This window comes from Dicentrarchus labrax, unplaced genomic scaffold (assembly GCF_905237075.1).
Source record: "Dicentrarchus labrax unplaced genomic scaffold, dlabrax2021, whole genome shotgun sequence".
Taxonomy (NCBI): domain Eukaryota; kingdom Metazoa; phylum Chordata; class Actinopteri; family Moronidae; genus Dicentrarchus; species Dicentrarchus labrax.
The window spans coordinates 6,775,074-6,802,967 of record NW_026136713.1 but is presented as its reverse complement, the minus strand read 5'-3'; the positions used below and the strand labels follow the sequence as shown (position 1 = coordinate 6,802,967).

Genomic DNA, 27,894 nt, shown 5'->3' with positions numbered 1-27,894 from the left:
AGTACTGTAGGTGTTCTGAGGTGAAACGGCATCTCTACACCTTGTTGTCGAATTGATACTGTGGTAAATGTGTAGGTGTTTTCATTTTTTGTCCACCCCCTGTAGGTAGGTCTGAGTGTCACCCCCTCCCATCACTGTTGACCAGGGTTACCGATATCGGTCGCCTAACAGTAGCACCAGCCTTTTCAACCACAGCTTTCACTGTTTAACCTGCATTTCTATTCTCCCTATAGCTGTCAGAGAACGGCCTGCTACAAACATCCAGGTAAACTACGGCGAGACAATCTTAACCTTCTCTGTTTGTTAAATATCCCTGCTGAGCTTCAACAGATCAGTAGACTTGGATGAATCGGGAACATTTCCTTTACTAATTCCTGCTTGTCTCTGGTGGTGGGGAATGCGTCATTTGAATGTTTTCTTATTGTATCGTGGTATGTGGCCAATCACCTCTTTTTCTCTGATGATTTTTGATGATTTCAAGGTGTATCGTCCTCTTCCTCTTGTTGGCACAAGCTCAGAATGAAAACACCGTGTAAAAAGCTGTCTGCTCGTGCTTTTTCAGATTGCAGCTGTCACACCACTATCCTACAAGCACCTGAAGGAGCGCGAGTGAAAGGCAACAAGGACTTGCAACAACGGTGGCATCAGCTACTTTCAGGGTATGGTGCCAGTCGGGTCAGAGCTGTCTGCCATCCTGCCTGATCTGGAAAGAGAAGGAGAAGAAATGGAGGGGAAAAAAATAAGAAGAAAAAGAGAGATGTACTGACTGGGGGGAAGGGATAAAAAGGGGTTTCGCAGTCTTTTGACTGGCGCCTTTGCTCCGTCCTCCTCTGTCCAATCCTAACATCTCCTAACGCATGCCTGCAGAGCAGTGCCCTGCATTATTTTTTAAAATATCTACTCAGATGACAGGCATGAGTTTTCTTTCTTTTACTTCTTTTAAAAAAAATACTAGCTTACAAATGAATGCATACATGGCTGCCTTGTCAGTAGCTCTACCCAACTGCTGTGTTTTAACAAGCAGCTGTAATATCCACTCCAAGAATGGTTCACCTGCATGAATGAAGGCTCGAATGAAGGCTCAAAAGAACGCTTCACTCCACTGATGTTCAGTCACTGTTTTCGGCAGAGTTTTTATTAGGACACAATTATTGACACACCACTGTCAACGGTAAATGGTTATTCTACTTTATTGCACTTTTCAACGGTTATTCTTTAAATGGTAATCATATGTTTCAGGAAATACACTCATCCAAATTATTCAAGATGAAAAGTTACAGATGGTGATTTCAGTTCTGCTCAAATCAGCATACAGACTGTTAGAACGGGTTTCTGGTTTATAGATTATTTTGTGATTATTTGTGTCTAAAGATGATTCTCTATTATATACTAAGGTATAAGATGCGTTAATCGAGGCCATAATACCACTCAATCCAAAAAGTGTGTGTGTATGCAAGATTGAGAGATAGAGTAGAGATGTTCTGGCAATGAAACATTGCTCGGAGCGTGACCTAAATCTTCCAACCTCAGAGATAATTTAAGAGTCCATTTAAGATGAGAAGATTAATATATGTGCTGTACTGTATATAGCTTAGAGATGTATGATCCGCTCAAAGCCAAAAAAGACTAACGTAAGTTGATCAGATTCTGTCCACACTAGTGTCTGAAAGTGACAAGTCGGTGTGTGTGTAAGTGTGTGTGCCTGTGTGTTACATATGTGCGTGCAGCTGTACTGGATGAGAAATGCCAGAAACGCCTGCGTGTCATGAAAACCGGGATTACTTGAACCTTTATTGATGTAGTTCGGTTAGACATTTCCTGCACTATTAAGGAACCTGGTTTCTTCATTGCGTAGATGGTCACTAAGGCACATGAGTATATGCCTGAGCACACAAACACACGCACATATTCGATAGACGAGAACAATACACGCACGATAACCACACACATTGTACACATAAATGCGCACATGCACTAAAGCCTAAATGAGGTATTTATGTTTGTTACCCATTATCTAGTTCACGTATTTAATCTCAGGCAGGCTAAATTTGGAGTGTGAAGAGAATCAACTCCAGCCTTGCTGAGTCAGCATAGTTAACGCCACTGTGAGGCTTCACACTCAGTCTCCTTCCTTTTGTTTTTGGTCAGATGTGCTGACCGACAGGACGATGGAGTGGACTGTTTGGTCTTTTGTTCCTTCCTTTAACTTTTTGTGTGTAGTGCTTCATACATTCCATTTAAACATGCCATGTTTTCAAACACCTTTAGATACTGTTTTGTCATATTTTCTTCTTCTTTTTTATTTTCCAAACACGTATTGTGTATTTCACATATTTATTGTTAAGTGTACTTTTATTCACAAATGTTATACTTTTATTACATAGATCTTTTTTATTGTGGAGAGTGTTCAGCTTTGTGCCAGTTGAGTTCGTCTGTGTTTCTCCAGCCCTGATGTGAGCCCGTGCCAATACCATTTGATAGTCTTTGTCATACATGCAAAGACAGGCAGCCCCCCAATACACTCCCAACATCCCCAAATCAACCTCTGAACCAATGTCACTCCACTTGCCAGGTTATTTTAACTCTTGGTTTGAACTAATGAGTACATATCACTATGTATATCATTTATGTTACAAATAGTATGTTTTTAAAGTGTACCTTTTCACTGATTCCTGCTCAAATAATATCTCCAGTATAGTACTTTCTAGTACTGGCCTTGTATTTCACTGTAACCTGACATATTTGATCTGCATCATCATCTGCAGAATGGCTCATGCAGTCATAACGCCAAATTGAGATTTTAAAAATTAAGTTAATGTTGATTTGTTCTTAATAAATTGGAAAAGTGTACATGCCTTTCAGCAACATTTTCTACTTAAGAGTAAGTCTGCTTTTCTGATGTTAGGAAAGGGGAGGAGGCTGTTCTCTACTCTGTGACATGCCACCTCCAGACTGCACTGTGCCGGAGATACCGGATGTAAGAGGACACACTGTAGGAGAGGGGCTGCCTGCTTTGTTAACAAATGAAAAACCTTTAACTGACATCAGAGATGCTATTTTCAGAGCTTAAAAATATCTTGGAATCTAATGTTTTGCCTGTCTAAATGAAAAGTATAAAAGAATGGATTGTATTTTTAATGCAACCTTTTTCCAGCCACTTTTTTGTAATAAAATCAAAAATGTCCAAAAAAAAGCACGAGAGGCTCTGTGGTTGTGGACGCTGTCCCTGTCTGTGAGGGGGTGGAGGTGGACGACTTCAGGCACCTCAGCAGCCCTGCGTCATACAGCAGGGACACCTCTAAACCTCCAGCCCTTTGGGTCCCAGCCTCAACACTCCAAACCTCCAAGCTGAATGTACCTCTTTGAAACAAGTATATTCAAAACCTGAAGATTTTCTGTAATAAAGCAGAATGTTTTGAAGATAAACCAACGTCTTACAGTGCTTTTTTTTTTTTTTTACACCAACAGTTATGTCAGCAGGTTTGTCTGATGTGAGGATGTGTGTATGTGTGGGCGGCTGGGATTGTGTGTGTGTTTGTGTGCTTTTGACCACACTAAGCAGATGCTGTGCAGTAATGAGATGGCTGAGAGGCTAAGCTGGATCAGCTGAGTGGCTGCCTATCAGGGCAACGTACTGCCGCTCTCCCGTTCCTCCATGTGTGGCCTCCCATCAAGAAAACATCAAGCACTGTGAGTCACTGTGTAAAGAAGGTTTACATACACATAAGTTTTCTCCACTCTGGTCTGTATTGTTAATGAGCACTGATCCATTCAGTGCAGTTGTGGGCTGAGCAGCGGGGAGTTGAGTTGAGAAAGACTCTGTGTATCTGTATGTACACAATGACACCCTTTCATATTTGTTCTTCTGTTTGAATGTGATTGTTGTGTATTAAAGGCTGTGCTTCGCATGGGCCAAACTTGTTGGCTGAGGGTGCGGTAGATTTTCATTTTCTGATTTTACAATAGATCTATTCTCCGCTGTGTGTGCATCTACATTATAGTAAAGCTGGAGAAAGTGGGGACATGAACATGGCAGCCAGACAGCCTAACAATCCACCCTACTGTAGAACAGTCAGCATTATACTGAAGGCATAGAACACAGAAAAGGCAGAGCATGAAGGAGTGTGAAGTGAGGAGAAAAGTTGGGAGGGAGTTGGCAGTGTGTCAGGAGTACACTCTTGAGCTCTGTGCGGTGCAGAGCTGACGCACTAAAGCTCAGACAGAAGGAGAGAGAGAGAGAGAGGGAGGAAGGCAGGGAGGAGAGGGGAGGGGAGGGGAGGAGCGACAGAGAGACAGACAGCAGTGGCCAGATGGAGCCCTGTTTGTTTTGAAGTAGCTGACTGCTGCTGAGAGTAGGGCAGTCTGCCGGCACTAGTGTGACTGAATGAGGGGAAAAGTACATCACACCCAGTCTGGGCAACAACAGGACAGCAAACCACTGTTTTCATTCTGCTTATGTGGACAGATCTTCTGCTGTGCTGCTCAGTGTGGAGGCACTCTATGCAGCTCAAGGTCAGGAAAATCCAGCTGCAGCCTCAGGGAACTGTCCTATCTGGATTTTGGGACCCGCAGGGGCAGGTGGGCTCAAGTTTCCCTGTTGTTGCTCTCCAGCTTTGATACAGGGACACTATGCAGGCCTATAGGACTCTGAAGAGGATGTGAGGCCTGGACTATACTGTCAATACCTCCCACGACAGCGTTGGTTCTCTCAGCCTGATCCAGTGTCGGAGGCGAGGGGGAATGGGCCCAGCCTCACTGCAGGGGGAGAGAGAGCCGGAGAAAGAGCCAAAGGCAGAGATGGAGAGCTACCGCTACCTTCTGCAGGCTGGCTCCCAGCTAGAGAGCACTCTGCAGCGTGAGTACCCAAGATGCTGACAGTCTTCATTTAACTTCTGGGAGTCACTAGCAGGCTTTTGAATGTAACCTTCTATCTGCTCTGAAGCTATTTGCCATTACTACATTTCTTCAGTAGTGAGTTCAGCAGACTGAAACTGAAATGCGCTGTAACACAAGTTTGATTTAGGATGTTGTAGCTTCTTAGAGCCATTATAGGAGGTAACTGTAGAACTGCACCCTGTATCTCAGGTTAGTCAGTATTATTGATGTGCGAGTTCCTGCAGCTTTGCTCCTCCAACAGTGGGCCATTGCAGGGCTTATGTCAGCTATTTCAAGCCATCACAGACGGATAAATATTTATCCATAGTAATGGTTTGTAGCTGGAATATCTGTAGACTATAGTGGGTTGTAGATCAGTGCGGGACAGTGGATGGAAGAAGAATTTATGCTGTTTATGTCAATTAACCCATTTGAAAGATAATGTAGTGTGATCAGAAAATACATCATGTAGCTTTACTTTCACATAAAATGTCATTGACATGTCATTTTAAAAAGCATCAACATTACCCTCATTTATCAGTCATCATTCTGAAGCTATAATGGCGATGAAGAATTAAGATAAGATGGACAGAAATAGTGCCTCATGTGATTGACAGCTCCACGGAGGAGCCTCGTCTCAAAGCTAATGTGATTACTCTGGGATCTTGGCAGCCTTGAGTTATTGTTTAATTGATGGGCCTTTACCTTTTTATGTCTCCTGTGGGTTCGTTGTACCTGCACTGGGGTGTGTAGGTGACAGAGAGAGCAGGGAAAAGGCTTAGTGTCTATTTATACCAGGTTACTTTTTTATCTCTTTGTATGAAATGTGAGCCTTCCACTCCTGTCCTAGTCTGCTTACTGTTTGCAGTAGAGAACAATAACTACAGATTCATCATTTACTTCATGGGAAATGATGATACAGTATCCTTTACATAGCTCACCTATCGCCCTCTTCCTTCTACACCTACAGATGATCACTCCTGCTCCAATGTACCTCCCACAAGTATGGGAGTAAAGTAAACCTACAGTTTACACAATACTCATGATACAGGGACTTGTGAATGTGTGGTTAGACAACACCCAAAAGAAGATTGTACTCCCCTGGGATTACAGTTTAAATCTTCCTTTTAGAGTTGTCCTTCTTATCAGTTAAGTTTGTAGAAACAAGTATTCCAGCTGGTCCAGTGTACCATAAACAAATAAAAGTTTCTCTATACTGACAGCAGTGTGCTAGATACCATTAAATTACTATTAATCACTAAACCCTACAAAGGCTAACAGCACAGTAAAAGCAACATTTTCCTTCTGCCATTGCCACTTCAACTACACTCCAACTGCCTTTCAGTGTCTGCATTCCTCAATTGCCTTAAGTGCCTCAGTGTAGACTGCAACTCCCACACTTCTAACTTCTAACATTTTAACCTTTTAACCTGTCTACCGTGTTTGTACCTGCAATTTTCAGCATAAATGAGCAAAAGAGAATTTTCGTTAGAAGATTTTTCCTTTTCTTGTTTTCTCTACAGCAGTATATAGACCAAACAGTCTTGTGATATTATAAGACAGAAAGCCACATGAATCATGATAAATCAGCACTACAGAGACTAGCAGCCCATACACAGCACAGGAAATGCAAAAATATTCCTCCTTCCACAGCACAAAATATTTTTGCTCTTTTAGAGTCAAATGTGTCACCATAAAACTACTAAATTTCTTCTACCCAAGTACCACATTATTGTCAGACTAAACAGGTCATAGATGCTCAAATGTGTGAGCAGTGAAGGCAAAGATATTGTGGTTATTGTCTTGGGCTTACCATCTAGGCCTTTCTTGTCTAAAACCAATCTAGTTTTCATGTATCCCAGCTGGTAAACTACAAAATTTTCATCTACCCTTTTCTATCAGAATGCAGCCACCTAATCCCCTTAGCATTGAAAGCTTTGTTGAGCAAAATATCTCATGACCTAAAAGCAGCATGAGGCTTGTCCTCTGTGTACTATGTTTGTATGTGTAAGAGGGGATTTCTTGCTCTGCAAAGGATTACATTTGTCCGAGTTTTGGGTCTCTACAAAATCAAACTGAACGCAACATCCATGTTGGGTATATGCACTTTCTACACTTAAACCAGCCTCTCTTTGCTGTCATTCTGTATGATTCACCAAGATTTATGGTACTTGGTGACTAAGGTGTGGTTCTGTGCTATCAATTGCTCAGCCAATATAAAAAATGATATTGTGTCATTCCCTGTAAAGGCCAGTCGCTGTTTTTCTACACATAAAATATACACACCCTTTGACCTTTTACACACAACTCGAATTGGAGAGGTTTTTTTTACTTTGACATAATTTTTTACGCTATTCTTTGTCAAAATCCTAATAAAATCCCCTGTGATTAAGTGTTGTAAAATAATAAAACTTGAAAAGGAACAGGGGGTTAAATGCTTTTTATAGGAGCTGTGTGTAATGAAATCAGTGTCGACGGTTATCACTGTTTGGACAACATAGATAAGCACCCTGCCTTCAGCTTTGTATGCAGACTGAACGGATTGGTCCGAGTCTGGATCTGTTTGACTGGCAGCAAATCTCTGTTTCCATCCACAACAGCAAACATTCCTCTTTCTATGTGTGTAAGAACGGAAGAGCAAACAGAGGTTATTTGACTTTTGCTTACACACACTGTCCTGCATGTCACATGGAAAGGTCATGACGTAAGCTCAAAGAGAATCACAGCATTTATTAATCAAAATTGCAGCTAAAAAGGGATTTGTTTATTTCTAAATATTTTGAGTATTGTATGGTGATATTATTACTATTATTATTTGTTTAAAATGTCTGCATATAAGTAAGTTATTTATGGTCAACTGTGCTTTATACTTTTATATGGCAGTGCCCTAAAATGAATTGGATTGTGGCATGTACTGTTAGTTGGACAGGGTGAAGGGAGAGTACAGTATCACCCTAAACTGGCAAGTTTATTATCAGCGTTGCAGTTTGCAGCACAGGCTGCCCTTCGTCTGATTTAATGCAGTAGAGGTCTGCAGTGTTGGTGCTTGTGTATCCTTTGTTTGTGTTGTTTTTCTTAAGCATCAACTTCAGTACTGTGCTCATAATTTGTTTAATAGATTTGCTCGTTGGCATCTTATTTGTAAGTTGTGAAACATTTATATTGCATACATGCTAACATCATGTACTGTTCTACATCCCACACTAACTTACACATTGTTTCATATAAATAATTCACAACATAATATGCTTACATATGGCCCCTTATCCTAATGGAAAATGACATTAACTTACATCCATTCATTTAGTACCTGTCTCTACCTCCTGAAGGTCTTGTGTCACAGAATATAAATGGTTATATAACTATTCCAGCGTGACGGTAACTTTACCCTGCATCTACAGTGTGTGCGCACAGCCCAGCCATTGAACTTGCTCTGGCCTGGGTTGGTAGCAGCTACTCTTTGTTACAGACACACATCAAATATTCAGCAGGTACCAGTAAAGCTCATTACTTGCTCCCTGACAGCCTGACAGGCACTATTACTGCAGCGGACGCATGGAAATTAACACCTCCTCCTCCTCCCAGCTCTCTCTTTTTCCCGCCCTGTCTCTCTCTCTGTTTCTGACTGTCTTTTTCTAGTTATCCGCTCCACTTCATTTTTAATGTCTCTTTTTTCACAGCAGCCAATTAAGGTTCCATTCCATTTAGTGTAGCAGAGCCTTTTCGTGTGAGCCAGCATGCACGGTAGCAGCACCCTGACTCTGTTTGACCGGAATGGAACTGAATTAATTTAATTAGTACCATAGGTAACAACTGTGTTTACTCTACTAATTCATGCCAAAATGGCTGCTGTGAAAAATGTCTATTTTGAGCTAATTTACTGCCCTGGTGATCTGTTGCATAAACTGCTGAACAGGGGCAGATACCTTTAGTTTAATATGGTTTTAATAAGTAAGTTCCTCCTACTGTATTAATTTCCATTCCTATGTCTGTTATAAGTCTTGTTTGGAGAGAAAGCTGGAAAGTTATACTCCACATCTCGCTGTATATAATGATATAGTAAATGAGCTCATATTAAAGAGACATTGCCATTGTAATTCTCTTAAAGTAATATCTTTTGTAGCTTCAGTCTCCACATCAACAAATAAACCCATCAGGCCTGATTGTGTGCCTTACTTTGAATAAGATCATCCACTACATGTATTAAATCTACTGTAAAAGCAGTGTGAGCATATGAAAACAGTCTCAACAGATCAGTGTGTCGGCCTTCTACACATTTGGTTAAATGATTCCTGGTGCACCAAAGGGCACATGTATGAACTGCAATGACTGTTCTATAAGAGACATTTGTGCATTTATTAGCCACTTAGACTAAAACACTAATGGCACCACGCATGAGACACTGGGCTATCGGCCAGTAAACTTAACACTACATCAACATCAGCTCAGAGGCTGTACAGTAGACGAGCTAATGCGTTTTAATGATGTCATTTTATATCTACTATAGTAAGGCAGCATATCCAGCTGAAGTGTCTGCTGAGTATCATGGAACCTCTCTCAAAAGATCTCTATTTTCAGATTAAAGCTGATCGGTACAAGTTGCTATTTTTAAATGTGAGCACTTTCATCTAGAAACTTAGGCGACAAAGGCTTCAGCGTGGTTGTCGCAGTGGAAAAACCTTTGAAACAGTATTCAGGCCATGCAAAATAAACTCTTAGCCTGCTGTTTTGTAGGTTTTAGACACAGGATGGAACAATACCTGCACACTGCTGTCAGACTCACAATTACTTTTTTTTTATGTGGGCATGAGTAACAATGTTTTGACCTGTGATGGTATTCAAGCCTTAGTTGTTTATAATTTGTGTATCTTTCTCCAGAGGTGACTGTCCCTGTAAGCTTGAAGGAGGTGGGGGGCTACATAGAGAAACAGGTGGCATACCTGTCAGGTGAGGCCCTGTTTAGTTATTTCCTAAGAGTTCTAGTACGTAAATATTGTTTGATTTGAATCTCTGTCCAATCCTCACCAGAGTTGTCAATGACCAAAGACCAAACTCACTTCCACATTGTTTTACGCTATAAAAACACATTTGTAATCGATTGCTTTTATCTTTTTTCCCCAGGGGGCCGTGGGGAAGACTCCAGTGTCATCATCACCCTCCCAGAATGCTCCGCTTTCAGTGACATTCCAGAGGAAGCTTTAGCCAAAGTCTTTACATACCTCACTCTCATTCCTCGGTGCGTCCTCCTTCATCTATTCCTGTCTGACTCTCTCCCTTTCTGCAGTGCACCAAAAGCCCAGCGCTTGTATTCTGAGCACAGCTGGCCTCAACTGCTCCTCAGCTCACTGTGTCAAATATCCTACTGATGCCCTCTATGTCCAAACCTCACTCTCCCAAGAGACTAACACTTTAAATTGGATACTTTTCACCCATGTACCATTGCAGTGAATTTGAAATGATAAAGAGCTAAAGTATGTAGTTGTAAAGCACCTATAAATGACACAAATTTACAGGATGATTTGACTAATCCACCTGTTCACGATTTCATGCTTCAAAACACCAAATTCTCAGTGATTGCACAGATTGATTGTACATTTGCGTTATTTTTCTTGCAGAACGAGGCAACCCGGAGTCAAATTTATCATCATTTTAGACCGGAGATTGGATACATGGGCCTCCATCAAAACTGCACTTGCCAGGATAGCAGTGAGTTTCATATTTCATTTTGCCTTTCCACCCAGGCCATTTGTAGCTAATCAATATTCCTAACAGACAGTTTAGACATCATGCATATGACAAATAGCTGCAGCATGGCTGTGCCTATAGCCTGCTCTTTTATTTATGAGTTGCTGTCCATGGTGCTGAAAACCTGAGCGACACCCTCACAGCATCCATGAGATCAAACATATTTTAGCATAAGAGAGGGTTTCGGCTTGGTGTATAGTTCCGTGCGTGCGTGCGTGCGTGTGTGTGTGTGTGTGTGTGTAGCAGCCTAAACATTCTGTCCGCATCAAATGTCCCATTGCATACTGCTGCAAATGTATGAGTAAGCAAAAAATGGTGTGATGACGCGGGGTGCTGAGCAGAGGAAAGGATGAGGAAGGAGGAAGGCGGGAGGGAAACATTGCAGTCAGCGCTGCCACCCTCCGTCTGAGAGGCAGCAGGCAGCAGCGGCGCTGCGGCTGTGGTCGGGCAGGCGGAGGGAGCTGCATACCTTAGCTTGGCACCGATTTCCATCGGACGGGCGGGAACTTACGTTTAACCGAGATGGCTTCTAACACCATGGCTGATTGCTTTTACCGGCGGGGAATACCGAAGATGCGCCGGAGCCCGGTAACGAGCGTCTCATTAGTTTTGTTCACCGTCAGAGGAGTTTGGGGTGAAGTTTTTGGGCGGGCAGGGTGAATGCGGCAGTGGCACCGGCTGTGGCTGCTGGGGGGGGTGGGGGTGTAGCACTGCGGTGCAGCGCGCGCTCCTGCTTCGTCATGCCATTGGCTGCGTGTGAAACCTTGAATGAAACTTAATCAGACTGATGTGTGGCTTTTTGATTCATGTTTAGCTTGAAATCAGAAGCTTGACTCTTCGACCCCCGTGGTCGAGTTAGGACAAATGAATGTCAGAAGTTGCGTCACATGCAAAATGCATGCATTGGGGACATTTCAAGAAATTAGTAAATATATAGGAAGCGATGTAGTATAAATGAACCGTTCTGCAGAGCTGGCTTTTGTATGACTTGCAATCACATGATGTAAATATGAAATTCCTTGACTATGGATAGAATATCAAACTCTTTTATTTTCTTACAATACAGCATGCCACAGTAATTATTTACAGTTCTCGTCACACCTATGGTAGGCTCATAGAGAGGTATAGTGTTGTAATACCAGCTCTGTGTCTTATAGATACTGCAGAAACTGAGCAGACATTCCTACACAGTCAGGCAACAACCTAAAACGACCTAAAGATGAAGTGCAGCATACTGCATGTGTGTAAATTGTGTAGTGACTGAACCTTGAATCCATTAGGCGGGCAGTAATAGACTGCCTGACAGTCGTTTCCTGTGCGGTATGCATGCAGGAGTCAGGTCGATGTTGCACTGTGGAAAAATGGAAGAGTTTTTGTTTCCTACTGAATCTTCCTCCATATGCAGCATCCTCAATATGACAGGGAACTTCTTTTCCCTCCTCAAGGCTTCCTTTCCTGGGAACCTCCACCTGGTCTTGGTGCTCCGACCCACCAGCTTTTTCCACCGCACTGTTACTGATATTGGCTTTCGCTTCAGCCAAGAGGACTTCATGCTCAAGATGCCAGTAAGGCAGCTCCTCCTCAGTTACCAAACATGTCCCACATCACAACAAGGTACACCTCGTTCCTGTTTACAACCCTGATCTCCATGAGTCAAATGTTCTGTGGTGGACACAGCCACGAACACGTGTTGATTTCTGTTTTAATGTTTGAAACAAATAAGCAGGTTAGCCTCTGATGCTTCTAATAGTACTTTAATTGTATCAGCAGTACAAATCTGATGTTTGTCGTTCCATTTCCAGAGACTGACTATTATGAGCAACCTAGAGTACATGCCAGTGGTTATTTACTTTATTACCCTTTGTTCTGGTGCCAATCATATGTCCTCCAGTATTGCACTTTCCAAAACTAGCTTTCCTATTTAAAAAAAACTATTATATATTTCAAAAACATTATGTAATGATATACATAAACCCGAAAGAAAAATTGACCATGCCACAATTTGCTAAAAGTACAAAGTGTTCTTTGTGAGGTCTCAGATTTTGTCTGCACCTTTAGGTGGTGATGCTGAGCTCTGTCACAGACCTGCTGCGCTACATCGATGAGAACCAGCTGACTTCAGAGTTTGGAGGCACTTTGGACTATTGTCATAGTGACTGGATTGTTTTACGAACAGTAAGCTACAAATCAATTATCTGGGAGCAAACAAGAAACTGTATCATTATTCCTGTTATTTTCTTTTATTTTCTGAGATTCACCCCTATGATTGAGCGTATATTTGTTTACCAGTTTGATCAATTCTGCGTATATGAACATGACATAACATACACAAGGAAATACACCTATTCCACCTAAGTGCTTCTGGGTAGTTCAGTGATAGTTTCTATAGTCCCACACATGATCTAATGTCATTGTTTCTGTATTCTTTGTCTTTTTCTTCAACTACAGGCTATTGAAAGTTTTGCTGTAACAGTCAAAGACATCGCACAGATGCTGCAGGGCTTTGGCACTGAGCTGGCGGAGACAGAGCTGCCTGATGAGGGGAAAGCAATCGAGTATCTTCTGGAGTCTCACACTGACAAGTACAGGAAGCTCAAGGTATGGTTTAAAATGTTTCCATATAACATTCATTTATTAATATTACCACAATTGCATTATTCTTATACCTTTTCTTCAAAATGTAGTAGTGTTTCATAAAGTTCTATGTTGAATGCTGCTCGTTTCTGATGTAAAATGTCCTCTGTTTGACAGGATGCAATCAGGTCAGTGTCAAAGGAGGGTCGTCATCTTCTCTTAAGCCTGGAGACCTCTGGGAAGGATGATGACTCCCAGTGGGATGTGAGGCTGGACTGGGAGACAGTACAAAGGTAAGACATCTTCAAGCTTTTTTCCTTTCTTGTACTGTAGCATTTCTTGGATTAGTTGCCAGAAAGTATATTCTTCTCCTTCTGCTTTTTAGGCTTCTTGCACAGCTCAGAGACATGGAATCAGCCTTTGATGGCTTCTTTGAGAAGCATCATCTGAAACTCCATCAGTACCTGCAGTTGCTCAGATATGAGCAAAGCTTTCAGGAGGTAAGAATTCCACATATTGGTCATGTATATATGTTTTTGTGTGTTTATGTCTGCATCCATGGTCTGTATTTTCATTCTCATCTCTTAATTTTGGGCACTTCATGAGATATCATGTTTTAATGTGAGTTATACTGCTTCTACGAGACACCAGGCAGGCTTTAGAATGTTTAGAATTTTTATTTCAGATGGAGCTGTGTCTGGACCATCTCATGTCTCAGGAGAGTGAGCTGCCCATATCTGTTGACACTCTGGCTCAAGCAGAACAGGCTCTCAAAAGGTTGGACAGTCTGGAAATAAATGCACAGGTCAGTGTTTCTAATCAGACTGCAAATATCTGCAACTACCTGCACCTACTTTTGCTACAAATACCCTATACTGTATATACAGTGGGTGCCAGAGGACAAAACGGTCTCTGTGATCACAGTGTGTCCAAAAAAATGACTCCTTCATTCTTGCTTTATCAGGAGGTGATGGCTCGAGCTCAGATCATCATTCTTCACGGACACCAGCTGTCAGCCGGTCACCACTACGCCATGGCTCTTATTATGCAGCGCTGCAACGAGCTTCGCCACTACTGTGATACACTCAGTGCTGCTCTCAAGACCAAACACACTCGTCTCCTGCAAACACACCAGCTGCTGCTTTGTCTCGGACAGGTATTGAGACATGTGCATTCTCACACACGTACACACACGCATACACACAAACGTCTTTATGGTTATACACGTGTTCTCCACCTTCAGGCCCAAACTTGGTGTGATGATGGAGCGTATCTGCTGGCCAATCAGCTAGTAGATAAGTTCCAGTCTAAGGAGGGGGCTCAGGCTGCTTTGAGGGACATTGAGAGGTTACTGGAGGCGGCGCCGTCTATGCTGAGCTCAGGACCTGACGTCCTGGCCATGGAGTACGAGGCTGTCATCACATCTCCGGTTCAGGTCAGTGACCATTGCATTTTTTTTTGTTAAAAGAATTAAATCATTGCATTTTCAGACCACCAGCTGGAGCAGTAAAACTTCAGTGTGTTTGACCTTGAACTATTGACTATCCTGCCTCTGTGTTCCCCTCTCTCTCTCTCTCTCTCTCTCTCTCTCTCTCTCTCTCTCTCTCTCTCTCTCTCTCTCTCTCTCTCTCTGTCAGGGCCAGATTGGAGAAACGTTTGAGAAGCATGCAACAGTGCAGCAGATGATCCAAAACCGACAGGCTTGTTTAAGGAAGCTGGCTGACAAACATGTACGACCAGTCCAACTGGTGGCCCCCAGGCCTGAAAACCCACCACGCTCCAAGTCCCCGCTCTTTTCCCCCAAGCATGGTATACAGCACATACACACACACAGAGCCACCCCTGTTTCCCATGCCCAGTATGGGGTCTCGTCCCGGCCCTAATGGCCTGGCACGAATCCCTCCCCTCCATGCATCTTTCCTTTAGGCACCATGGTTACATTAACACATCACAGGGTCCCACAGAGTAGGCCTGAGGTGTTCCTGATTGAGCTTCGGGGTCAGTAGGCCACCTTTACAAACAAGCTGTAACAAGGGCAGAAGGTATAATCACTCCACTGGGAAATACCTGACTAATCTATTAGTCAGGATAGCTGCAATAGAACCATATGTGGTTCATATACATTAAAGCACCTTTCATCTCCCTCTGTGTCTCCAGGGTGGTTGCACAAAGCTAACCATATTCAGTGCTATTTAATTAATGCTAAATGTATTATCTGGTGTGTTTTCTTTTTAGTTGAATGTATCTACTGCGCCATCGAATGTATCTCCATCAGTGTGTGAAAGTAAAATTGATTAAGATTAATAAGATTGGCTTTATTCTATGTCCATTCATGTCTTTAAAGGTTTTGTTTTCCATGATATGAAGCCATGCGAATGAAAGTAAAAACAAGACAGAGAATGAAAGTGATTATGAACTCCTCCGAGGCTTCCCTTGATTCTCGGGACGCCGGCCATTTAGGAGAGGAGATGAAGGGGAAAAAAGTGGTTAGCTTTGATTGATTTGATCCGGTACATGCATATGTGCACGTATGTGCGTGCGCACACATGACTGATTAATGTAACATGGCACATGAAAGGGCACAAGACTCGGTTGGGCTTGGACTATCATGTAAGGATTCAGCTGCTGGGATCAAAAGGACACTGACAGTCGTGCCAAACACTGCTTTAGATCTGTACATACCGGTTTCCAGGCTGCACCTTTAGAGGAGGCACTCTATTATCATTGATTACCTCAAATGTCAGTTATGAAGCAGATTTTTTTTCGGTATCGAGGTATAGAGAAGTTCATAAGCAGGGCAAGCAAATCCCTTTGAGGCCATGTCATAAAACAATATTTATTTTTATTTATTTTTATTTTATTTTATTTAGTCTGGGTACCTAAACAAACCATCTACTCAATACACCTCACCAGAGCACATGTAAATATACTGTATGTAAATTACACTCATACACGTAAGTGTATACTGCAGCTGATCATCTGGCTTTTACAGGTGATGGTTTGAAGTTCACGTTCGACCTCTCTCTGCCCGGGAAGAAAACATCCCGAAAGAGCCCCAACCCTAGAAAAGTAAGGAAAATGTTTTTTTGTTTTATTTACTTCCGTTCACTCTCACAGCTGTGTCCAGCTAATTTTCTTTTCTTTGGTCCAACAAACTTCACTTTACTTCAGTAAAATAACAATTTGTCTAAATCCAAATGGAATAGCCAGTGTTGTTCATTTGTGGTGTGTTCAGATAGAGGTCATTCACGACTACCAGGAGAGCCGGAGCTGTGTGTCGTACGGTCTGGAGGACAGCCCAGATCAGTTGAAGCGGTGAGGAGGAGGCATCTGTCTGTCCTCAATACTGCTCTTGATGCTGTTTACTTTGTGATTCCCTTTGTTCAGTGCTAATGATGCCCTCTGGCTGTCTCTCTGTCTACTTCTCTCTGTATGTCCGTGTCACAGTCATGTGATGAGGGAACTCATAGAAACAGAAAGAATATATGTGGAAGAGCTGCTGTCAGTTCTGCTGGTGAGAAAACACACTGTCTATTATGTTCAATTATTCCATGTGTGTATTACATATGTGTTGCTGGTTAAATAACTCCTGTTTACATTGCATATGCATAAACTATATATTGTCTTAATTGTGTTGCAGGGTTACAGGGCTGAGATGGACAACCCAGCTCTGTCAGGGCTTCTGCCCCCGATCCTGCGCAGCAAAAGAGACATCCTCTTTGGGAACATGCCTGAGATCTACAATTTTCACAGCAGGCAAGTGATTAATGAGGCACATCACACATAGACCTGTTTTAATACAAAGACAAGCATGTATGTTATGTGTGAGTCAAAGAGTCAAAATACAATATTCATTGGGTGGTCGATTACTGTATAATGGAACAGATTTTCTATTTACTATTAAGCAATATTGCAACCATGCAGCATCTAAGATTAAAGGTCCAGTGTGTAACATTGAGGAGGATCTATTGGCAGAAATGGAATATAATATTCATATGGTTCATTAGTGTATAATGACCGGAAAATGAGATTCGTTGTATTTTTCGTTACCTTAGCCTTTTCATTTCAATAGGGAGGAAGTCCTCTTCTACAGAGTCCACCATGTTGAACTGCCATGTTTCTACAGAAGCTCAGAACGGACAAACCAAACACTGCCTCTAGATAACGCCTATTAAGTTTCACTGTCACTGTAGTTTCCCCTTCATGTCAGGGGGTTTCGGTTTGTTGCAATCTGCAACTTCGCCACTAGATGTAGCTAAATCCTATACACTGGTCCTTTAAGGTAACAGGTAAAGGTAAAACACTTTAAGGGTGTGATGTCTATTTAAACAGAAAATTGGTACCTTGTTTACATGTTCTGTACTAAGGTTTGGCACACCAAGATCTATTTATTGATAGTTCTGTTAGCCTTTGATGCAACCTTCATAACAGAGTTATAATTTTTTATATGATTTTGTTACATTTGATCTCTTTTTAGAAAGCTACCTTAACACAAATGCTAATTAATCTAATTACTAGTCTGTTGAAAGATTAGACAGCCAAACATGTAGCATTGTATAGTATTTGGTAGTGAATGTAAACATAACCTTTGGTGGGTTAAAACATACACATTGGAGAATTTTTCGTGTTTCCTTCTTTAATCTTGTCTTTCCGTTGAGGTCCATGGCTCATTTTGTTGCCCATTTGTAGAGCCAAATACACCATCCTAGCTGGAATTGTGTGTGGTACTGAGGGAGATTTCATTCATAGTTACAGTGGTTTCTGTAGAGTGAGCTTGTGTATAGTCCAATGTTACAAAGGGAAACTACATAAAATCACATGAATTGGTGGTGGTGGTGGTGTAGGGATTAGTTGTAGGTAACAACAAAGGAGGTGAACAAAGGTAAAAGGGTGCCACTTAAATCAAAATAAATGCAACCAACTGTAAATAAATAAACAAAAAATACAATAAAACCTCACTTATCTGACCTGAGCTACTCTTACCTGCCCAAAACCACAACCAATTGAAGCAGCACCCCTGCTCTTAGTATTTCTAAACAGAGGATTTATGATTCATGTGTTCTTTTATTAAAAAAACTAAACCTCGGTAAGCGAGTGCCTCTGGAAAGAAGTAGTCACATGGGCCGGGTGCCGGCAGAGGCCCCAACAGCCAGTTATTGTATTGAGCCTGTGTGTGGGAGGGTATGGGTTATGGTGGTGGGTTATGGTGTTCATTTCAGTCACTTTGTTTGGCTTTTGAGATCTAATTCTTGGCCTTTGACCTTTCTGGGTATCCAGAGTTTTCCTTCAGGATCTGGAAGGATGCCTAGAGGCCCCGGAAGGTGTAGGAGCTTGTTTTCTGGAGCGGGTGAGATGATATGAATGTTTATGTTGTGTAGCTTCTTTATATTTTGATCATTTGTACATAATTTGTTTCCATATTTTTCAAACCGATTTCTCTTTCCTGTCTCCCCAGAAAGAGAGTTTTCAAATGTATGAATGCTACTGTCAGAATAAACCGCGCTCTGAGGCACTGTGGAGACAATTCTCAGACTGTGCCTTCTTTCAGGTCAGCTTAGCCATGATGTAGCATTTATTTCTGATTAATTAACTATTTTGGTGTCATTACAATGAATATTAGTTTCATACAAAAAAAATAATGTAGGACAAAGTTAAAACAACTGTTGTTCTTTCACTTTTACAGTTACACAGTTACAGTTAAAAAGCTGTGTCACTGACGAACACTTAAATGTGGTTTTATTTGTCTTCCTTGTGCAGGAGTGTCAAAAAAAGCTGGAGCACAAACTGGGCCTGGATTCCTACTTGCTGAAACCAGTCCAACGCCTCACGAAATACCAGCTTCTGCTTAAGGTTAGACACAGAGCAAAATCAAGTCAAAAACAGGCACACAAAGTCAATCACCTACATTATGTACAGTATGTGAGTATATGCTGTATTGTCCTTAAATGCAGAGATATTCTACCAAGCCAGCACCATGTCAGATGGAAAACAAAAGCAGCAAATGTGCCCAGTTATCAAAAACATACCAACAGCACTACCAGTTTCTGAAACCCCTATCAGAAATAAGTTTCCACACAACTGAATACAGTACATGTGTTCAGTAGTTCTGGATAATGTAGCAATAGATTCGGACATGCCTGTTTATTTTACCTTGTTGTTTATCATAAGTCTTTACCAGTAGAGGGTACTGTTTTAGCGCCTGTATTTATGTGTGGCTCTGCATGGATTTGTGTGTGCACGTATTTTACTACATGTCTGTTATTTTGTTTGTGTGTTCAGGAACTACTAAAATACAGTACAGATTGCGAGGGGTCTTCTGAACTGCAGGGGGCACTAACAGCAATGCTGGACCTGCTCAAATCAGTCAATGACTCCATGCATCAGATAGCCATCACAGGATATGAGGTGAACCAAATCTGTTCTGATCCATGTTTGACTGATAAAAAGTGAACATTCTGAATTACTGAACTCTAACCCTTTTAAGATAAATCCCTGTCCCCATTATTTGCAGGGTGAAATTTGCGAGCTGGGCCGTGTGCTGATGCAGGGTTCTTTCAGTGTGTGGATCAGCCACAAGAGAGGTCCCACGCGCATGAAGGAGCTGGCTCGCTTCAAGCCAATGCAGAGACACCTCTTCTTATACGAGAGAGCTCTGCTCTTCTGCAAGCGGAGGGAGGAGCATGGAGATGGCTGCGACAAGACCCCCTCGTACAGCTTCAAAAACTGTCTCAAGGTTGGTCTGTGTCTTTTGTTTGTGTGGTTTGTTTGCATCATAGAGGATTACGTTGGTTAAAATGTGGTATTAAAACATGAAAATATAGTTTCACCTTGAATATAGTGCTATTATGTAAGCAAAGAGTATTGTACATTATTTCATTTTATTTAAATGTAACCATAATTGTCAGTTTTGGTAAAAATTAATATGAAATATTATGAGGATTATTCTCCACAGAATACTTTTAAAAGTCTCCCTAAACTCAGACTTGTTTTGGTTATATAAAAACATGATTGATGATGGGAAACTACTGCTGTGCCTGAAATCACTCACAGCAAACCAGTGAAAAAAAGTTTATTTAAAAAAAACGTTTTTACTTCCTGCCAATTTATTTGAGTGCTCGAATGTTAAGAGTAAAAGTTTTCAATACTGAATGTAGTGTCCATAGCAGTACTTTGGGTAAATGTTCTACAGTACAATGCTTTGACTTGATGTGTAAATTACATGTATACAACATCTGTCAAAATGATAATGATTTAAGTGCATAAAACTTGGAACAGTCCAATGTTTTCTATAAAGTTTGGGTATTTATTATTTAGACAGCAGTGAATCGTACTAGAAAGTTATTTTGAACACAATCTACCTGAAAAAAAACCCAAAAAATGAAGTTACCATAACAATGACAACTTAATATAACAAATGGTTTATTACATCGGTAAAAGTTAATCACATTTAATCACTTATTATCATTGTCACTATGACTAACATGATGTAAACGTAGGTTGTAGCACTTACTAATGAAGTGAATGATCTCCTGCAGTCACATAGTTGATACTGGTATCCATCTCTGTTGACATCTTTAACACATCTAAGTTGTCCAGCTGGCCACAGAACCTGCTGTATTCCTGTAAGACTTCTTTTGTTGTATTTGCTGTATGTGTTGATGTGCGGAGAGGGTGTCACAGCTGGTGTCTCACCAACAGCTGCTGCTCTTGATTTATTATTGAGGATGTGGGGAGGAAGCAGTCACACAGCGGAGGTGTGTGAATGTTTGTGTTCTGACAGGACAGATGTGTTACATGATGTAAGCCTGATGTATGATGTGCTGTTTGTGCCCTGTCCTAATGCTGTGTGTGTGTGTGTGTCGGTGTAAACAGTGTATGTCTCTTGGCAGATGACTGCTGTGGGGATCACAGAGAATGTCAAGGGAGATGTGAAGAAGTTTGAGATCTGGTACAGTGGCAGGGAGGAAGTGTATGTGGTTCAGGTAAGGAGTCTGAAAAAGTTCAATGCTGGCAGTTTAAATACAGTACTTCATTGGTAATTTAAACCCTTTCAACAGAAGCTGTAATGATAAGTTGATCCTTAGACAATGAATTGGCAACAATTCTGATAATGAATAATCTTTTAATTATATTTTTAAAGCAAAAATGGCCCCTTTTTTATATTCTCACTTATTCACTCATTTTTATTTTTTTGTTTTGTAATCAACTTTCTAAAATGTTTGGGTTTGGTTTCCTGTTGGTGGGACAAAAGAGTACATTTTAAAATATCACCAACAGCTCTGGAAATTATTTTTCTTTTTATTGATTTCATGCTCTCTGCTGTGTCTTAAAAAGTCCCAAATCCAAAAATCTTTATTTTAGGCCTTAAAATATCTTAAATATGATTCTGACAGGTCTTAAAAAATGTACTGGATTAATTAAGTTAACGTTGTATAAAGTTGCATTTTTTAGGCTTGGTTTCTGGGAAAATTTGCATTGATGATGCTGTAACAACTACAAAACAAACCAACATGGAGCCAAAACAGATTTTTCTTCATATCCTTCCTACTTTTTTTGTCAGTATGGATGTGAAATAGGTCTTAAATTGGATAATGGTCTTAAAAAGTGTTAAGTCTAGGAGGCAACTTGTTAATTGTATACACTGTAAATAGTGGCCTAACAGAAGAAATTGCATCATTATTGGAATAGACAGAAATATATACAGAATCTTGTAATTCACTGACCATCTGTTGTAATGTTTCTGTCTCTCAGGCTCCTACCGTGGAAGTCAAGATGGCCTGGCTCAATGAGCTTCGCAGAATCCTGACTAACCAGCAGAAGCTACTCAGAGGTTTGAGAACAACTCAAGTTCACTTGGGACAGAGAATCAAAGTGCAAAGGTCCACTTTCTAGCTTTGGAGCTTTTAACTGCTTCTCACAGCCCCAGAGAACACGAGACGTGGTTGAGAGCTCTGAAGCTTTTAAGTGGAGGTTTGTACTTTGATTCTCTTTACCATATACTGTTCCCAAAAGCAGACAGAGAAGTAGTCTTTATTGTCCCATAAACAGAATTTGTTTTTACAATCTGCCCATTCTTATACTTATACCATTCTTATATACTACATGCATTGACACACATGCTCACATATAAATACACACATCTATACATAGTACTTTGCACTGCTATGGTAGATGGGACAAAACTCAGGCCATTCTCCAGTCCTGTATCTTCAGGTTAGACAGAGGGGGTGATCTGTTTCATCGTAAAGAATGAACATACATACTCTAAACTAAAGTCAATGTTCAGTTCAGAATCAACTGACTACCTGCACTGGAAAGGAAATCCTTCTTTCTTACATTACCTCCTTTCTCTTCCCACAGATGAAGTATATCAACATGGTCAGATGGTTGGACACATGCAGCTTTCTCCACCACTCTCTGAGAGGTCAGTGCCTATGGTTGTTTACAGATACAGTACTTACACTTGTGTGTGAAGCGCATGACTTTAGGCTACAGTCGCACAAACACACAAACCCAAAGGCATATGAAAAACACACACATGCAGTCACAGAATTACTATCTGCATTTGCTGAGTTTTCATATCTGATCGCAGCTTGAGTGAATGTGATAGTATCATTTCACATTGCCCTAATAGAAGCTTTGTGTGTAGCAGTGTGTGAGAAGGGGCGCAGGCCCCCAGTCTGTCCACTGCTGTCTGGTTGCCTATCCCCACTCCTCCCATCCCCCACCTGCAGGGGCATGCGTCCGTCCAGAGGGGTTCCCAGGGGCTGTCTGCCGGGGCTGGACTTTGCCTCGTTGTCGGCCGACGTGTTTCTGTGCCTGCGTTCCCGAAGCCCCCGTCCCCGAAGCCCCCGGCAACGGCCCCGGCCGCGGCCCCGCCACCGCCCCCAGCGCCACTGACCTGCCCTAACGCTCAGTGGTAAACTCAGCCTGGCTCACCTCGCCTTGCCCTGGCATGACCCACCTGGCCTGGCTTGGGGACCAAAAACCCAGGGCTGCTGTGTTTGCATACTGATCGTCACCTGCACCCCGTTTTTCTAGCCTCCATTCTGGTTCATAACTGACACCCACGCTCCCTCGCCACGTTGAGAGGCCTGTGTCTTAGCAGCTCTCCTCCATGGCATTTTTAAAAGCAATTACTCTTATTTCTACATTTAAGACTTGCTATTTTGCATGTAATGCAAAGGGCAAACAAAAAAGAAGAGTTTTGGTTTTCATCCCATGAATTTTCTTAATTTCCTCATGACAGCTGTTTTTTAAGATGGGGCTCGTTTTTTGAGATCTAATCAAGCTATTGTAGAATTTGCTTTCCAGAGACATTCTTACTTAGCAGCTAATAATAGAGCGACCAAATCTCTAAATTTGGGTCTCGATAAATTGAGACCAGATCTTTCCTTTGTGCTGACGTGTACTTCCCACTTTTTCAGAGCAACTTGCACATGGCTGATCTGTGCTCTGTCTTGCTGTCTGGCTGGTGCCTGAATGGTCATGGCTGTGTGGAAAAACAACAGGAAAAGAGTTGTCCCTTGACACTGATCTAGGGCCAGCTATACCTTCAAAGGTCATAGATCAGATTCAGGAAGCGAGAGCTGACCCTAGATTGTGTGGCTGAGGATAACATCTATCCTGTGCGTGTCTGCTGCTGACGGTGTTCCACATTTGGTGACGCACCTTGTTTTGTGTTGTTCCTCCCAGCAAGCAGCAGAGGGTGTCAGTGAGCTCAGAGGATACAGAGTCAGGGAGGAGCAGTCCAGACCCCCAGCCTCACTCCCCTAAACACCAGCACAACCGCAGGAGTGAGTAAATCTTATCCACACACATATGCCATAATCAAGTAGATACTTAGTAACTAAATTACAGACAATGTTACAGGAATTGTTTTGTTTTTTATGCACAGTATTGCACTGCTGTTGCTGATTGTCTTCATAATCTCTAACTGATGTAGATATTTGACTTTTCCCCCCTCAGCAGTTCAGGTGTACTTTGACTTGAAGAACCAGGTACTTCGAGGAATTTTGGAAAAAAAGGTCCAACTACTGAGATTAGCTTTTGATTCTACGTTCTTGTTAATTTCCCAGTAAGTGACAAGGGGTCTTTATAATGTTGATATAGTTACTAAGTATCTACATGGCGCCTTTAAGGTGTAGTGATTTGATGAATGCATTCATAAATACCTGTAACAGCCTGAGTACTGTGTGTGTGTCTCAGGTTGGCCTGGAGCTCATCACTCAGTAGACATCTGCGAGGGTCTGGAGGAGTGGCCTGGAGGTCGGGACGCCTTCCACCCATCTGACACCGAGGAGGATGTTTTGGTGCAACTGGTGAGACAGAACACAGCCACATTAGATAGAGTGCAGAAATATGTATATTCCTTGTAGAGGATATCTGCTGGTATCAACAACATCCTACCTAACTATATACTAGAAGTATGTACTGAACATTGTCACATTTGATTTGGATTTTATTCCTTTTTCCAATTAACAAATATTTCTAACTTTTCTTTTTTTATGGGGACAATGGGCATTCATAAACATCAATGTAAATGTGCAAGTGTTAGCCAAAAGACATTTTTCCATGTTAAATAAAATAATAAAACAAACAACATGTAAAACATCAGCCATTATTACATGCTTTTGTGTCTTCACAACTGGATTACTGTAAATTTTACTTTAGCCTGAGAAACCTATCCAAGTAGCTTGACTACAGGTGGTTCAACATACTGTAGGCTGTCTTCTAACAAAGATGAAGTGTTGGCCTTTCCTCACTGGCTACCTATCAAGTCTACAGAGCCTCTAACTACTGTACATTTGCATCTAAACCTTACATTAGTTTAACTCTTAAAAACCTTGTTCAATTGAAATACTTTCTTTAAGACACAATATTTTTCTGTTAGCTGTGTTTTAATTCTATTTTGTGCTTAATTACCTTTATTATAAAGCACTTTGTAACTTTTACTTTGAAAAGAATAAATCTTTACTTACTTTGTTCCTGATGGTTTTCCTCTTATGTTAGTCTCCAGGTAGATACATGGCCTTGGCTGACTGTCTTCAAAATGGACAAGACAGCATTACCATCAAATGTGGAGATGCCATCCAACTGCAGTGTGAGGACAACAAGGGACGCTGGTGAGTCACCACACATACGGTGAGATAAACCAGTCTCTCGGGGGCTTAGCGATCAGCAAAACTATCCCATATGTGAAAGGGTACAATGTATGGCAAAAGAAAATGAAGAGCTAAACCTGGTAACAAAGTTTATCTAATTTTTCCCTTCATCTCTGCTCTGCCTTTTATCTCGACTCCTTCACCCTTCAGGCTGGTGAAAAACCTGAGTCGGCGACAGGAGGCCTTCATAGCTGCTGCCAGCCTGCAGCTGATTATAGGAGACAGCAGTCGAGGACACTCCACCAGACTAGGCGGTAAAGAAAAGACATGGGCTTCCAAGATGACAATATGATGTTGCGCTACGGTATTTCTTTACTTTGATTTTCTTTTTAAAAGTCTGTATATTTTCTTGTAGACCCAGGGAACCTGAAGGCGAGAAAGCTCAGCTCCCCGTAGAGAAGAAAGCACAGAATGTGAATCTAATATTTACCTGTGGATGGTAAAACAGAGAGAAGGAACAGATTGAGCCATAACTGTCCTACTCCTCACTCCCCGGTTTGCTCTCTAGCACAGTTCAATCATTAAAGAGAAAAATGTGGGGATCTACAGACCTTCATTTCTTCTGGGTTTTAATTGACGACCTCCTGAGGCTGGCGTTTTCTGATTATGAAGGTGTGCTGTGGCACCAGCGCAAAGGCTCAGGAACTGTTTAGCCCTCTTGGACAATCAACACCCGATCCCTGGATCCTGATTGGTCTTCCTCTTTTCTGATTGGTGATGACTGTCTTGTCCTTCTGGAGCTCCCATCTGCAACACACACACACACACACACACACACACACACACACATTCGGGATGTGAGGTTGCTGCTGCAGCATTTTACAATTTGTGGACAACATTTGTCAACCCTTCCTTATTCCAGCTCCTACTTGACATTATAGTATCTCAGTGTGTGTGTTACTGTTTGTCTCGGTGTGTGCTGGATGGATGATGGTAACCCAGGATTTGCCTGAAACATTTCTTAAAGAAAAGACTTTTGTACATATATATGGTGTAATTTTTAACATTTATTGTGCCTCAGTGTTTCATCTTTGTGTCGTTAGTCGATGTTTCCCATTGAACTACTTCATTGTATTTTTCTTACATTTCATTCCTTAAGCTACCATTCTTGTGTACAGTCTAGGAGTTAAAATGCCAAAATGTGCCATGCCATAATGCCTTTTCTATTCCTGCTCTTTTGGAGGTACTGTTTGCAAAATCAAAAACTCTGTTATTGCTTCAACCTTGACCTCACAAATATTCAACAGGCACTTTAATAAGGTGGATGAACAAAAGAGACAAAAAAAAATCCACCTATTGTCTACTGAATGTGTGCTTTGCTTGCTGCTTTACCTCTCTTACTGTGCATTTCCCCTTATTCATGCTGTTATATCCTTTGTTTGTTCTTGAATGTATGATGTGTTCAGGAGGCAGGGGAGACACGTCAGTGATGGTAATGTAAGACAGACAGACACGATGAAGATTGATGGCAGCATATTTCTCAGTGTGTGCCGAGGACGAATGGGAGGCTCATGCCACAGAGCCCCAAACACTGTCATTCTCCTCAGGATCTTTTGGGAGGCCACTGTCAGTCACAGTGTAGAGAAGGGAGAGCGAGGAGTAAAAGAAACCGAGAGAGAGAGAGAGAGAGAGATTATGTTCTGTGTACCCCTCCATCACGGAGGCAGATTGTTTCCTCCTCACCATTACAGCTCAGTTAATCTTGGGTTCCCCATTAAACGAGATCATACAGCCAACATGAAATATACCCTCTGTGTCGAACGCTTAATTAAATATTGATTGCAGACTTATATGAATTTACCGCATCAAATCGAGGCCCCAGTTGGCTGCCTTTGATACGCTGTGTTTGATATGGAAATGAGTGTAGAAAGCAGCAGGGCCTGCTGCACACTACACATTTCCTATGTTGTTAATTTATTTATTTTGCTGTCATGTTCCTTCACATTGTGAGGTATTCGTGCAGCCTGAATTAAATTACATCTCCATAATATTTACGGGAGCTATGCTTGACTTGCACTTCAAAACCCCATTTTATTTCTTTTTAGCTTATACGACAAAATCTGATGGTTTCTTTGAAATTTTGATCCGAAATGCTGCAGATTTTGCACAGTTTTTCCAGGTTGGAAAACAAAAGAAAACTTGCTTGAAATAATATGTATCCTGATGAGCCAAGTAGCCTGAGCTTGATGCTGAGTGTTTATCATGAAAATGCATGGCAACTGAACAATGAACAGGTTTGTTACAGTAACCGTTCTAAACTGGCTTCTTTTGTACAGCTTCAGTTCTGTAAAAATAATCAAATACAAATAAACTATTTATTGCAATAATGGTTTGGTTAGTTAAAATAATTCAGTACTTGTTTTAACAGCAATACATTTGGCTGCTCTCTTTTTCATATACACTGATTGAATCTATTATTTCTGTGTTCTTGTTTTAATGGAAGCCAAGTTACATAATAAAATTGTGCAGACTTTTCCCTTTTTGTGTGGTTTTGGTCACAAAAGCCCAGTGGTGGAAAGTAACTGCATACATTTCA

The 27,894-nt window shown here is 41.5% G+C and overlaps 2 protein-coding genes across 9 annotated transcripts in view; both read left to right on the top strand.

Moving 5' to 3' along the window:
• atp11c (ATPase phospholipid transporting 11C) overlaps positions 1-3,426 on the top strand; it is a 39,703-nt gene extending 36,277 nt beyond the window's left edge. For 4 of the 6 annotated variants that reach the window (XM_051421027.1, XM_051421028.1, XM_051421030.1 and 1 more), the window contains 2 exons: positions 234-265; positions 563-3,426. Coding sequence is in view for 2 of the 6 variants with exons in the window: in XM_051421030.1 (XP_051276990.1) it covers positions 234-265; positions 563-599 (69 nt within the window). In the remaining 4 variants the exon portion in view is untranslated. The remainder of the gene's footprint in view (positions 1-233; positions 266-562) is intronic. The other 2 variants (XM_051421031.1, XM_051421026.1) reach the window with 1 other exon arrangement.
• Positions 3,427-4,286: 860 nt separating this feature from the next.
• On the top strand, positions 4,287-27,894 carry mcf2a (MCF.2 cell line derived transforming sequence a). Of its 3 annotated transcripts, XM_051421032.1 has the most exons (30): positions 4,287-4,855; positions 9,754-9,822; positions 9,997-10,111; positions 10,491-10,581; positions 12,066-12,185; positions 12,679-12,795; positions 13,069-13,218; positions 13,372-13,487; positions 13,580-13,694; positions 13,880-13,999; positions 14,159-14,350; positions 14,438-14,629; positions 14,832-15,003; positions 16,187-16,263; positions 16,430-16,509; positions 16,642-16,708; positions 16,835-16,950; positions 18,472-18,541; positions 18,650-18,742; positions 18,952-19,044; positions 19,474-19,599; positions 19,706-19,927; positions 21,084-21,176; positions 21,946-22,024; positions 22,555-22,618; positions 23,890-23,990; positions 24,403-24,515; positions 25,207-25,319; positions 25,509-25,612; positions 25,714-27,894. In XM_051421032.1, the coding sequence occupies exons 1-30, from the start codon at positions 4,741-4,743 to the stop codon at positions 25,752-25,754; spliced, it is 3,336 nt and encodes a 1,111-aa protein (XP_051276992.1). In that variant the 5' UTR covers positions 4,287-4,740; the 3' UTR covers positions 25,755-27,894. The 3 variants fall into 3 exon arrangements, with proteins under 3 accessions (XP_051276992.1, XP_051276993.1, XP_051276994.1); XM_051421033.1 differs by lacking the exons at positions 4,287-4,855; positions 9,754-9,822; positions 9,997-10,111; positions 10,491-10,581 and adding an exon at positions 11,044-11,208; XM_051421034.1 differs by lacking the exons at positions 4,287-4,855; positions 9,754-9,822; positions 9,997-10,111; positions 10,491-10,581 and having other exon boundaries at positions 12,136-12,234.

Bases quoted from the DNA above. Each gene is read 5' to 3' on its own strand.
- mcf2a (XM_051421032.1), top strand. From the start codon at position 4,741: ATGGGCCCAGCCTCACTGCAGGGGGAGAGAGAGCCGGAGAAAGAGCCA. The intron at 16,951-18,471 runs GCAAGTGATTAA...CTGGGTATCCAG, and splicing joins ATCTACAATTTTCACAGCAG to AGTTTTCCTTCAGGATCTGG. The intron at 21,177-21,945 runs GTAAGGAGTCTG...TCTGTCTCTCAG, and splicing joins AGGAAGTGTATGTGGTTCAG to GCTCCTACCGTGGAAGTCAA.